This window comes from Schistocerca nitens, chromosome 2, assembly GCF_023898315.1.
Source record: "Schistocerca nitens isolate TAMUIC-IGC-003100 chromosome 2, iqSchNite1.1, whole genome shotgun sequence".
In the NCBI taxonomy this organism is placed as follows: Eukaryota; Metazoa; Arthropoda; class Insecta; order Orthoptera; family Acrididae; genus Schistocerca; species Schistocerca nitens.
This window is the reverse complement of record NC_064615.1, coordinates 959,667,992-959,681,869: the sequence shown is the minus strand read 5'-3', so window position 1 is coordinate 959,681,869 and position 13,878 is coordinate 959,667,992. Positions and strand designations below refer to the sequence as shown.

The following is a 13,878-nucleotide window of genomic DNA, read 5'->3' as shown; positions in this document are numbered from 1 at the left end:
ACACGTGAGGCAATACTAACCTTACGACTTATCTTAGAAGAAAGATTAAGGAAAGGCAAACCTACGTTTCTAGCATTTGTAGACTTAGAGAAAGCTTTTGACAACGTTAACTGGAATAATCTCTTTCAAATTCTGAAGGTGGCAGGGGTAAAATACAAGGAGCGAAAGGCTATTTACAATTTGTACAGAAACCAGATGGCAGTTATAAGAGTCGAGGGGCATGACAGGGAAGCAGTGCTTGGGAAAGTGGTGAGACAGGGTTGTAGCCTCTCCCCGATGTTATTCAATATGTATATTGAGCAAGCAGTAAAGGAAACAAAAGAAAAATTCGGTATAGGTATTAAAATTCATGGAGAAGAAGTAAAAACTTTGATGTTCGCCGATGACATTGTAATTCTGTCAGAGACAGCAAAGGACTTGGAAGAGCAGTCGAAAGGAATGGACAGTGTCTTGAAAGGAGGATATAAGATGAACATCAACAAAAGCAAAACGAGGATAATGGAATGTAGTCAAATTAAATCGGGTGATGCTGAGGGGATTAGATTAGGAAATGAGACACTTAAAGTAGTAAAGGAGTTTTGCTATTTAGGGAGTAAAATAACTGATGATGGTCGAAGTAGAGAGGATATAAAATGTAGACTGGCAATGGCAAGGAAATCGTTTCTGAAGAAGAGAAATTTGTTAACATCGAGTATAGATTTAAGTGTCAGGAAGTCGTTTCTGAAAGTATTTGTATGGAGTGTAGCCATGTATGGAAGTGAAACATGGACGATAACCAGTTTGGATAAGAAGAGAATAGAAGCTTTCGAAATGTGGTGCTACAGAAGAATGCTGAAGATAAGGTGGGTAGATCACGTAACTAATGAGGAGGTATTGAATAGGATTGGGGAGAAGAGAAGTTTGTGGCACAACTTGACTAGAAGAAGGGATCGGTTGGTAGGACATGTTTTGAGGCATCAAGGGATCACAAATTTAGCATTGGAGGGCAGCGTGGAGGGTAAAAATCGTAGAGGGAGACCAAGAGATCAATACACTAAGCAGATTCAGAAGGATGTAGGTTGCAGTAGGTACTGGGAGATGAAGAAGCTTGCACAGGATAGAGTAGCATGGAGAGCTGCATCAAACCAGTCTCAGGACTGAGGACCACAACAACAACAACGTAGCAATTATGCGTACCTTTGGTACTGTGTAGATGTTCTTCAAGTCCAGAACTTTTTTCAATAATTTTTGTTTAAGTTGAGTCGTTTCGATTAGGCGGCAGCTTCCATCTCTACAGTACGACAAAAGAGTACATCTTTCATTTGTGAATTATTTTACGAGCTTGTAACTAGAAGCGTCTTGTTTTGTTTCACTTGTTCGCTTTGTAGTTTTGATTCATAAATTTCTTGCATGTTCTTTTATTTACTGGGTATGTTTTTGATAATGCACAAATTACAAATGATTTATCATGATTATTTAAGACATTTACACAGTACTGAAACTGAAAACTAAAAAGTCACGTTCGTGAAATGTAATGAAATAAAATATTTTGATAATAAAAGAATTATAGTGTTACATACTGTTTTATAGTGTCAAAAGTGGGACACTTTAAACTGGAACCACTGACACAAATCCCCAGCAAGAGGACGAGTTTGTTAACGCAGCAATGGTTTAAAAACCTGAGATTTTTCTAAATGCATGGTCTGCACCTCAAAAGAAATACATAGAGTGGAAGAAAATTTATAGTATCGGGAAGTGTGAACCTACATGATTGATGTTGATAAAGGGAAGTTTGGAAGCGTTGGAAGTCAACAAAGACATGATTGCATCCCATCTATTGGCTGGTGAATATACTGGGAGGTCAGAAACAGTCTGAATAGTTTATAATGGTGTTTCGGGGTCAGTTGTGCTGAGAAATAATTCGATACGTTGCGCCGTGTCCGAGTAAAATAGAGTCAAAGCTAGCCATCAAGCCGTTTCGATTTGAGCTCGCACATCCAAGAGCTCCGCCGGAGACAGTGTTGCCAAACGAGTGCTTCGTTTGGTTCTCTAATATCAAACCAAAGAGCGACACAATAACTGGACATACGACGTCAGTAAAGATCGAACTAAGGCCAAAGGCTGAGCAGTCTCGTAAGCTGTCATCTACACTATAACAACTGTATCTAGCGGGCCGCTTGAATTTGCAAGTTCAACGGCCTGATTGGCTAATTTCAGTGCTTTTTCTTTAGGAAACGACGCAAGTTATCGAGTTCTTTTCTTAAAAGTAATTTCTCGACTCAACCTACCGTGCAACACCCTTCAGAGCTTTTCAGACTGTTTCTGACCATCGTGTATATGATCCTGAACGAAGAAACAGTCCTCGTACCAGCGACACATCTCCTTCCGAATACTAAGCAAGTGTAACAGGCAAAACAATTAATTTTGACTATTTTTTGGAATGGGAATGACGTGGTTCTTGATTTTATGTTATACCGCTGCTCATAAATAGCGAGAGATACATTCACCATTCACGAGCATAATGATGTCATTAGAAGGCCGAGATTACACAATAACACGGAAACGATCCAAATTCATAGTGGTAATGCCCAACCGCATGAAAATTTGACAACTTATATGGCACCTTCTTGGACTGGATCAAGATTCCTTACCCATAGCAGAAAAAAAAAATGAAATGATTGTATGGCATTGTTGGCCGGGAGGCCCCATTCGGGGGAGTTCGGCCGCCGTATTGCAAGTCCTCCTTAGTTGACGCCACATCGGCGACTTCCGAGTCAATGATGACGATGGACACACAATACCCAGTCCCCTGCCTGGAATCGAACCCTGGCCCCTTGCGTGGTAGGCGGTAACGCTAGCGCTACGCTACGGCGGCGGACACCCATCGCACACTACATATGTGACACCCTCCACTTCTTCATGTTGGATCCCATGGAAGACAGTGTCAACGTCCGCAATTCGATAATACTGGTGAGGTAAAGTGGCTGTGAAGAAGTACAAGGGTCGTTCCGAAAATAATGCCCCCATTTTTTTTGGTGGTGAATTTGTATGTCTGCACCAGATGTTGGTATAGTGCTAATGCTTGAACCTTTCTCTTTCATTTGCTGGTGGTTCTGTTGTTCTGCAGTAGTTGGCAACAGCAAAGGAGTGTTCCAGACTGGAGTCTGTTATGGGCGCTCGTATAAAAAAGCGATTTGTGATTGAAATACTCACTGTTGAACAAATTGTGACGACTGAAATCCATCGACGCTTGTTAAAGGTGTATAGAGACGATATAATAGGCATGAGCAATGTAAGGCGATGAGCGCGGCATTTTCAGGGTGGTGAAAAGGGTGTGCATGACAAGCCATGACCCAATCGAGCTAGCACAGCTGTCATTCTTTGCAATGAAGAGCTTCTTTATCAACTCATCCGTAATGATCGGCGGATAACTACCAGAAAATTGTGTGCAAAGCTGAATGTCAATTGTAAAGCCCTGGAAACAATGATGGAACATCTTGGTTACCGAAAAGTCCGCGCGAATGTGTCCCCGGATGGTTACAGAACGGAAAGCTCATTGAATGGAAATTTGTCGGTTCTTGCTAAACCAATACGAAGGTGAAGGTGACAATTTTCTGAATCGCACCTTCACCAGAGATGAGACATGGCGTCACCACTGAGAGCCGGAATCCAAAAGACAGTCCATGGGAAGGCGACATGCGAATTCTCCGTCAAAGAAGAAATTCAAGACACATCTGTCTGCAGGCAGAGTGATGCGCACAGTCTTCAGGGCTAGCCCGGGGCCGGCCGCGGTGGTCGTGCGGTTCTAGGCACTGCAGTCCGGAACCGCGGGACTGCTACGGTCGCAGGTTCGAATCCTGCCTCGGGCATGGATGTGTGTGATGTCCTTAGGTTAGTTAGGTTTAAGTAGTTCTAAGTTCTAGGGGACTGATGACCTAAGATGTTAAGTCCCATAGTGCTCAGAGCCATTTGAACAATTTTGATACTCCGGGTGTGGCTCTTTTGGATGTCCGGGAGCCTTGAGAAACTGTCCATTCAGCACGCTACTATACGACACTGACTAAGCTGAAAGCCCTAATTTCCAGGGTAAGGCCAGAGAAGAAGAACAGTTTTTACTTGCAACATGATAACACCAGGCCTTACACCAGTTTTGCGACCAAGCAATTCACTGTTAAGTTCGTCTGGACTGTCTTACCACATCCATCCTACAGTCTCGATTTAGCGCCGTCAGACTACCATCTCTTTGTGCCTCTGAAAAATGGACTATGTGGCGAACATTTTCAAGACTCGGATGCTATTGTCAAAGCTGTAAGGAAGTGGTTAGCCTCAGCTGGTTCCGTTTCTACAAGAGCGGCATGCAGGATCTGGTACATCGTTGACGAAAGTGTATGACGATTGGTGGTGACTATGTGGAAAAATGACAGTTTGTAGATGCAGTATTGCTCTGTTTAGCTGTGCTGTTGTTTTTTATGGTTCAAATGGCTCTGAGCACTATGGGACTTAACTTCTAAGGTCATCAGTCCCCTAGAACTTAGAACTACTTAAACCTAACTAACCTAAGGACATCACAAACATCCATGCCCGAGGCAGGATTCGAACCTGCGACCGTAGCGGTCGCGCGGTTCCAGACTGTAGCGCCTAGAACCGCTCGGCCACCAAGGCCGGCTGTAATTTATGTATCTCTTGCAGTTTCCATGAATAAAAAAAAGGGGGCATTACTTTCGGAACGATCCTCGTAGATACAACAGTGTGCACCCGACTTCTGTGGACGAGTGTCACAGAATAAGCTTCAATCATGATGCTCAGTCACTACTGAAACGCCTTGCTAAACCCGCAGGAGAGGACAGGTAGTTGGAATTGTGGAAAGGGGCCAAAATGAGTGGCTGTCAGTTACACTCGAACACATATAACTTTATTTATTTGACCAAACATTACAGTACAAATTCTTGAACTTAGTTATCGGCTGAATACGCCACTCTATCTTGTGCCTTAAGGGCACAAATACTTTAATTTAAAAAAAAAACTGAAAGCCATTAACTCAAAATTCAGACGCCAAAAAGAATATTTATAAGGCAGAAGACCTCACGTTACGTAAGTTCTATAATTTGGCTGAAGGCCCCAAAATCTAACACTTGAAAAGCAACAACCTTAATTTAAGGACGGCTGAAGGCCGATGATTTAAGATTCAAGGTAAAATTAAATAAAAAATCTCTAGGCAGAAGGTCTTATCTTCAATTAGTCTGAAGGCCCCAAACAGTCTGATGCTCGAAAGACAAAGATCCTGAATTTAGAAACGGCGAAGGCCCCATGACTTGATACTCAAGGTAAAATAAATTTGAACAACAAAAAAATGGCTCTGAGCACTATGCGACTTAACTGCTGAGGTCATCAGTCGCCTAGAACTTAGAACTAATTAAACCTAACTAACCTAAGGACGTCACACACATCCATGCCCGAGGCAGGATTCGAACCTGCCACCGTAGCGGTCACGCGGTGCTAAACTGAAGCGCCTAGAACCGCACGGCCACACCGGCCGGCCTTTGAACAACAAAGCCTTATCTTAAACTAGGCTGAAGGCCCCAAACAATCTAACACTTGACAATCGAGGAACTTTAATTTTAAAATGACTGAAGGCCCATGACTTAAAACATAACTAAAATAATTTTATTAGGTTGAAGGCCCAAGGCTTTATCTTTAAACAATATATTAATCAGGCTGAAAGCCCAAACAATATGACACCTGACAAGCAAGAAACTTCTAATTTTAAAACGGCTGAAGGCCCATAACTTAAAACACCTCTAAAAACAATTCAACTTTAATTCAAAAACCATCAGCTATGAGCCATACATATACACACAACAGAAAATAAGAAGAGGCAGTGCAGCTAACGGCGCTTAGAAGTTTCGGGGGTCGGCCAGCACTTGAAATAGTAACGTTCACTTAGGTGAGACAGGCAGTCGGCCCAACCATTCTCGATCCGACGACAACCAAACAAACAGTCAACGGACCCACCGACAAGGTAACTTGCGCTCCACTCGACCAGCACACAAACGGGAGTTCAATGCAAACGTAAAAGGCATGGTAGCCCACAAACAAGCGTAAATTAAGCTGTCGAACTACACACCGTGCTGGACAGCGACAACATGGTGAGGAAAGGACACTGCCTAAATTTACGTCAACGGCCAGGGCAGGTAACCGTAACATTAACGGCCATAAGGCAGAAAATTCCGCTGGTGCACTTCAATTGCAAATAACCAAATAGAGTTAGACTCCACCGGACAGTAGCTAAACCTTCGCCAACTCGAACACAAACGTTGTTGCTCGCGGGAATGACCCAACAGCGAACAACGAGAACCAAACGGCACAATGTGAACAGTCTTGACTTGCTGGTAAATTAAATCCAAACTCAACTTTCGCGTCCAGGGTCGGTAAGCCTCGGACCTCTTAGGAATGGGAACAGCCCCACTCACTCTGACACTCTGTAGAGACCGCCAGCGGGCCCAGCCAAACTACGCCCTGCGGAGATTTCCTCGCTGCTCCACGCCAACCGACCGACTGCCCGCACACAGCACAGCAGGAAACTATAAGCACCAGACCAAAGATAGTACAAGGTGCGAATATCGATACACACCGCTGCTGCCTCTCACAGAGAGAGTGAACAACAACATAATCGCAACAACCGCGGGAAACCAAACACAGAATAGGAACCAAGATTTAAACCAATGCATACATGAGCCCAACACGGCTCAACTACATTTAAAGTGATGGCTATGCTGAGTAGTTTCATTATATACCGGGACAGTAACTTTAATGGCATAAGCCTTTTGAACAGTGTGTCAGTTAACACGGTTTCAATACAGTCCTCGTGCTTCGCTTTATTGCTGACTGGTCGTGGTGGCATCCTCTGTTCGCAGCTGGACAGACAGCCGAGTGGAAGCGCATACTGGACGTCAACGTGCTGGGGCTGTCTATCTGCACCAGGGAGGCCGTCCAGAGCATGCTGGACAGGGGAATCGACGACGGTTTCATCATCCACATATGCAGGTGCGCTTCAAAGCGTTTATAGTGGTACTTTTTCATTTTCGTCTTATGAGAAGCTAAATAGGTATTCTTCAAAATACAGCCATTTAGCATGTGACAACGAAGATGCTTTATTAGGCTTCTGAGCTTCTGATAAACGTCGACGTTAGTCACTGCATGAGAATCATTATCTGTGGTGTCGCTACGCTTTAAATATGCACTCAGATCTGTGACTGCACTGACATGATCATTTCGTGAGAGACCTTGGGGGGAGGAAGTAATATGTTTCTTGACTCTTCTTGGTTTACAGTACTCTTCCTCATCTTGTACCAAATATGTATTGCGATGTACAACAATGAGATTGGTTCAGAATTCTCCCGCTCCGTGCTGACGAAATGCACTGATGGCAAAAAGCGACATTATTTTTTTACTTATCTTGGCCTTGTATTTATCGAAACAGGTAAGAGTCGTACTACATACAAAGGCAATACTCAGGGACCGGTGGAGCTTTTTGTAAGTTAACGATTTTCGTGGTTGGCCCATTTGATTGAGATTCCTCCAGTGAATTACAGACCGAAATCTATCTTTTCCGTAACTAGCTGCATGTGATAATTTCACCATAGATCATTTTGGACACACGGTCACACACTGATCAGCCACAACATTACGACAATTGTCCACCCCGACGCTGGATGCTGCCAGGTGACGTTGCGGGCACGTGACGACTTAACAAAAGTAAGCGTAGCAGACACCGGCAGGGGATCATCCTAGCGAAGATATGGACTGCAAATGGGGAAATCGACTGCGAAAAGCGACTTTCGTAAAGGGCAGATTATTATTACGCAGAACCTATGAACGAGAACCTCGAAAACGGAGAATCTGTTCGAATGCTTACGTGCTATTGTCGTTTGCATCTACGGAAAGAGGTAAAAGGACAGTGAAACTACCACTAGGCGATAAATGGTTGGTCGCCCACGACTCTTCACAGAATGTGGGTTTCGGAAGCTTGTCTGCTCTGTAAAGTAGGATAGATGGTGATCTGTGGCATCTCTGCCGAAAGAGCACAATACTGGTGCACGCACGTTTCGGAGTACACCATTCATCGTACATTATTGAACATTAAGCACCGCAGCAGATCACCCCTATGTTTCTACATGTTGACCCGACGCAGTCGTCATTTACCTTTGCAGTGAGTACGGAACCAGCTGGATTCGACAGTCGATCAATGGAAACATGTCGGCTACTCGGGTGAATCACATTATGGCTATACTACGTCGTTGATCGTCTCCACAAACATGGAGGTGAGGGCGGCTCGATATGCGTGCCATGAACCAGGTTAGTGGGGACAGTATTATGCAATGGGAGACATTCGACTGCGCTTGCATGGGACATGAGCTAGTAATCGAAGACACGCTGACAGCTGCGATCCACCTCCGTCCCTTCATGCTTGATGTCATTCCCGACGGTGACGTATCTTGCAGCAGTACAACTGCCCGTGTCTCGGAGCCAGAACCGTGCTACAGTGGTTTGAGGAGTATAGTGAACTCACACTGACGTCTCGGCGACCAAATGCGCTTGATAAATCCTAAGGAAAACATCTGGGTCGCTATCGGGCGCCAGCACCGCGTATTCAAATCAACGAATGCCGGATACCTCCACAAACCTACCAAAAACTGTCGGGTCCCTGATACGCAGAGTCAGTGATTTAATTTGCTCCAAAGACGAAGATAAAAGGTATTAAGCAGGTGATTAAAACGTTTCGGCTCATAAAAGTGTATACAGTGGGACGAAGGCGTAGAAGTGGTGGTTGTGGATGGCTGTATAGCGATGGCTAAACCTTAGAATGACTAATTTTTCTTGAACGCTGCTTCATTGTATAGGATCATCAAGTACACAAAGAGAAGACATTGTCTTCAGACAAACGCCGTCAGGATTGTAACACGTAGTCAAAGTAAAGAGTGCAGCATAAGGGTGCCTACTGCATTCATATAACTTTATTCCAATAACGAGGTTATAGATAACAATAAGTTGAAACATTCTTGCTTTTCTTTCTGTTTCTTAATGATGTCACGTTGTACAGTTCTATCAACCGTTACGCACAATGACCTCTTCTCTCGTCATTGAGAAAAATCTGAGCTATGATTTCTTAATTTTCCCAACTAACAAGTTTTCTTTCTCTGATTTCTGATTGATTTATTTACTTCAGCAATGTATCTTGTTACTATGACATGTACACGAATGCATTCTGTTAATTGCACACTGTATGCCGGAGCTGATGCAAAAGATGCATAGGGCCATCGTTGTGAAACAAATATCCTGTACTGTTAAAGTCAGTGCCTGAAACAATGGTCTTCTGGAATTGAACCAACGTTTTATTTTGGTGATATCTTTTTATACTCCTCGTAATGACATAAAAAATCCTGTTGTGTCAGCTGGTAAGGTGATGGCCACTAATTTTTGGGATTCTCAGGGAATAATACTAATAGATTACTTGGAAAAAGTTAGAAATATAACTGGGTCCTATTGTGGTTCATTATTTGAACGTTTGAAACTTGTGTTGGCTGAAGAAAGACTTAGGATGGTACACAGAAAAGTGCTCTTTCACCAGGATAATGTACCATCCCACACATCAGCGATAACAAAGGCGTCAATTGGGCTTTGAACTGGTTCCTCATCCACCTTATTCACCAGTCTTTGTGCCAAGTTACTTCTTCCTGTTCCCTAACTTGAAGCTTCAGCTTCTGGAAGAAATTTTCATCAAATGAGAAAGTTGTAGTTGCAATCAAAGAGTATTTTGCAGTGTTTGACAGAACCTTTTTCTCTGAGAGAATGAGAAAGCAGGTAGATCGGTGAACCAAGTGTGTATCCCTTAAAGAAGATACTGTCGAGCAATAAGGTCAGTTATTTACCGAGCAAACGTTTGTCCTTGCTTTTTTACGAGACTTACTAAAGCACACTCGTATTACTAAACAGCTTACAATCTATTGTTGCATTTACACCTACTTTGACTGTAGCTGTTAGGTTGCAATTATTTGTAGTCTTGTACGCTGTTTTTCATTCTTGTTTTGTTGTGAGCTGTCATAACTATTTCGGGTGCCACGTTTATCAAATTCTCAGAGCATAAAAAAGCAGGACATCTTTAAAACAATGTTTTTCATTATGCGTAGATTATCTATCCAGTTATAGAACAAGAAATGATTTTTTCGTGATATAAAAACTTAATTTTTGTTTAAAAGCCACATGCAATGTGATATCGTAAATACACTCTTACAAGTTTTCTCACAGCGTTACACATATGCTCAATACTTTTCCTATTAGGCTTAACGTTTCACCGCATTTAGCTTTCATTATTAGAAGACTAGCTACTTCCTTTACAATTCGGACAGTTCAACTGCTGGCGATCATATCGCTTTGTATTGTCGTTGAAGAGTAAAGAATTAATTTAAGATTTTTGAATACCTATTTCTAGAGGTATTGGTACGTATTTACATCTGCCACTAGAACACATTTTACCTCACTGTTCATAAGCAACATAAGGTGTACTGTGTTAGGATTATACTTAAATATTTGCAATTGACGTTTTATTTTTAGGATTCATATCCGTCGTTTCCACTTAATGATTTACACTAGTGTTAATCATTACTGTCACCGCTGATTTCTCAATATAATCCATGTTAAAGGAAAGTAGTGTTCTGTCCCTAGTTACCCTGATATCGACGGCACATTAAAACTTCTTTCGCTTAGAACGTTGCCACCTGACGAGGTGCATGGCAGATAGTTTCATGTCCACTACACAAAGAAGGCTCTAAAAAGGGCACCTTCGCTGTCCTATGTAGGTCCATTTAGCATACAGATCTTGTAATATAATTTTTGTGTTCCCTCGAGCCACAGGAACGAAGACGCGTAATTATTGTAACCTACAGATCTTCATTACCTTATCTTTCTACGACACCATTCATTTTGTCATATATGTATACTGACGCGGCGTTCGGTAAAAACCATTTCCCAGTAGTTCTAAAAACTATGACCTCACTTTTATGACTAGTAACATGTTACAGAATTGAAACTAACTTTCGTAAGATTCGCCAACGAAAAACTCCACGGAGAATCTCAGTCTACAGCACAATTGGAGTAACAATTCCTACAGGTAGAAGCTATCAAACATACTCCTCACATGTAATAATCTGTTTCGTTCCCATGGTTGGTAGGGAAGAATACTGAAACTTGTTAAGTATCACACTGAAGTTCGTGTATTTTAAGACTATAAAATAGTGATTAATACAGACCTGTGCTCATAAAGGTGCTGTCATTTCACTTCCAGCACGACTCCTTCTAATTTCGTGTGTTTATGTGTGGTGGCTGTAAATGACGATATCGCAACGGTATGTTCCCTCCGAAAAAGGGAATTAAATTAGCCCTGCCATTCACAGTCTCCCACCACAAGTAAATTGCGGATTAATTCCTCAAGCTGTGTCAATATTTCATTCTGACTTGATCAAGATCGGTATTTACACTCCAATTCTAGGAAGAGTAGAACATCTGGCTTCTGGCAAAAAAAGCTCTCAGAGAAACAGTGCAATATTAACTCCTACTCATTAATCTAAATTTGAGATTGGCAAAACTCGTATAAAGTGAATCGAAATCGCTCCATCATTTATACAGCGGAAACACTTAAGTGACATACTAATTTACATCGAAGTTAAGAATGCTTCTACCTTTATTGGCACCGACAGTAAAGGGTTCTGTGATCAAACGAATGGAACGTAACACATGTACTGTTAAAGATAACCTGTCTGGCGAGCCGTGGTGCGTATATCACCGAATTCAGTGCTGTGAAGGCAATTCTGCAGTGACGATCTGGGTAATGCTGCCAGTGGTTGTGCAGAGGAAGTGCGTTGCGTAGCGACACAGAGGCCGTCAAATTGTGTCTGCAAATTCCTGGGGTCGAAGCTATTTCCGTGTAGTGCTGGACACAAATCAGGAATTGTGATTGCTCATAAGAAAGGAGCAGAGACTTAGGTAGTACAGAAGCACTTCGTAATGCCTCCACCTCCACAAAGACGCCCAGGCTCGTACCTGTGTTCACAGACAGACGAATGACACCGTTCCTAGTGGTGAGATCAGCACTTTAGAATCTGACGCTGAGACGCTTCCCTGACATCTTGTTAGCAATGTTTCAAAACGCTGCCCAGCAAAATATGACCTACCGACACGTTGCCTCAAAATGGCATCCAGTGAAGCGTGTCATACTGACACCGGCCAGAGAGCCCTGAGAATCGCTGTGTAGCCAATGTTCCCCTCGCCGCGAAGAGCTCAGTTTGAGCAAATCTCACGTCATTAGATGAACAGTCCTAACAGCGAATCACCGCCCCCATTATAAGTGGAATACCTCCCACTCTACACGTCAAGAATCTGTCAGCCAATCTTCTTCAGCTAATTTCCGTTCAGCAGGAACATCTAGAAAAAATTGAGGCCCCTTCTCCATCTACAATTCAGCCATCCAAGTACTCTTCTGCATATTTTGTCTTTTGATGAGAATACAGCTTGGCCTCTCACATGGGAATTCTTTGCTGCAGGTACTCCTCGTGCAAAAAAGACTGAATGTGCCACTTATAAGATACTGTCTCTACGGTCTTACAGAATCATCTCGTCTCCTGCTCCTCAGCAACCACAGGCCCATCACGAGAAGCCTTTCCACTGGCCTCACGATGCGGCGGCAGTATTAGGCAGTAAACGCCTGGCATTCTCTTTTCAGAGCTGTAAAACTGTTCTCCACACAGCCCTTTTCCATGATGAACACGGGGACGGTGAAGTCCCACGTTCGTCCTGCTGTCACAGCTAGCGCGAAATTAAACCCTGCTGTGGCCTCCTACTTCATACATCGTAGCGCCTACCTAATCGGCATCCCACTTCACGTCGAACCAACACTGGATGCCTGCATTACAGGGTGTATGTGGTGGTGTTGTGGTCTTCAGTCCTGAGACTGGTTTGATGTAACTTTCCATGCTACTCTATCCTGTGCAAGCTTCTTCATCTCCCAGTACCTACTGCAGCCTACATCCTTCTCAATCTGCTTAGTGTATTCATCTCTTGGTCTCCCTCTACGATTTTTACCCTCCACACTGCCCTCCAGTACTAAATTGGTGATACCTTGATGCCTCAGAACATGTCCTATCAACCGATCCCTTCTTCTAGTCAAGTTGTGCCACAAACTCCTCTTCTCCCCAATTCTATTCAATACCTCCTCATTAGTTATGTGATCTACCCATCTAATCTTTAGAATTCTTCTGTAGCACCACATTTCGAAAGCTTCTATTCTCTTCTTGTCTAAACTATTTATCGTCCACGTTTCACTTCCATACATGGCTACACTCCATACCAATACTTTCAGAAACGACTTCCTAACACTTAAATCAATACTCGATGTTAACAAATTTCTCTTCTTCAGAAACGCTTTCCTTGCCATTGCCGGTCTACATTTTATATCCTCACTACTTCGACCATCATCAGTTATTTCGGTCCCCAAATAGCAAAACTCCTTTACTACTTGAAGTGTCTCATTTCCTAATCTAATTCCCTCAGCATCACCCAACTTAATTCGACTACATTCCATTACCCTTGTTTTGCTTTTGTTGATGTTCATCTTATACCCTCCTTTCAAGACACTGTCCCTTCCGTTCAGCTGCTCTTCCAAGTCCTTTGCTGTTTGTGACAGAATTACAATGTCATAGGCTAACCTCAAAGTTTTTATTTCTTCTCCATGGATTTTAATACATACTCTGAACTTTTCTTTTATTTCCTTTACTGCTTGCTCATTATATAGATTGAATAGCATCGGGGATAGGCTACAACCATGTCTCACTCAATTCCCAGCCGCTG

The 13,878-nt window shown here is 42.9% G+C and overlaps 1 protein-coding gene across 1 annotated transcript in view; it reads left to right on the top strand.

The window, feature by feature from the left end:
• The window catches only part of LOC126235474 (dehydrogenase/reductase SDR family member 11-like), an 81,551-nt gene that overhangs the window by 41,786 nt on the left and 25,887 nt on the right, over nt 1–13,878 (top strand). The window contains exon 4 of the mRNA XM_049944195.1: nt 6,894–7,023. Coding sequence (XP_049800152.1) covers nt 6,894–7,023 — 130 coding nt within the window. The remainder of the gene's footprint in view (nt 1–6,893; nt 7,024–13,878) is intronic.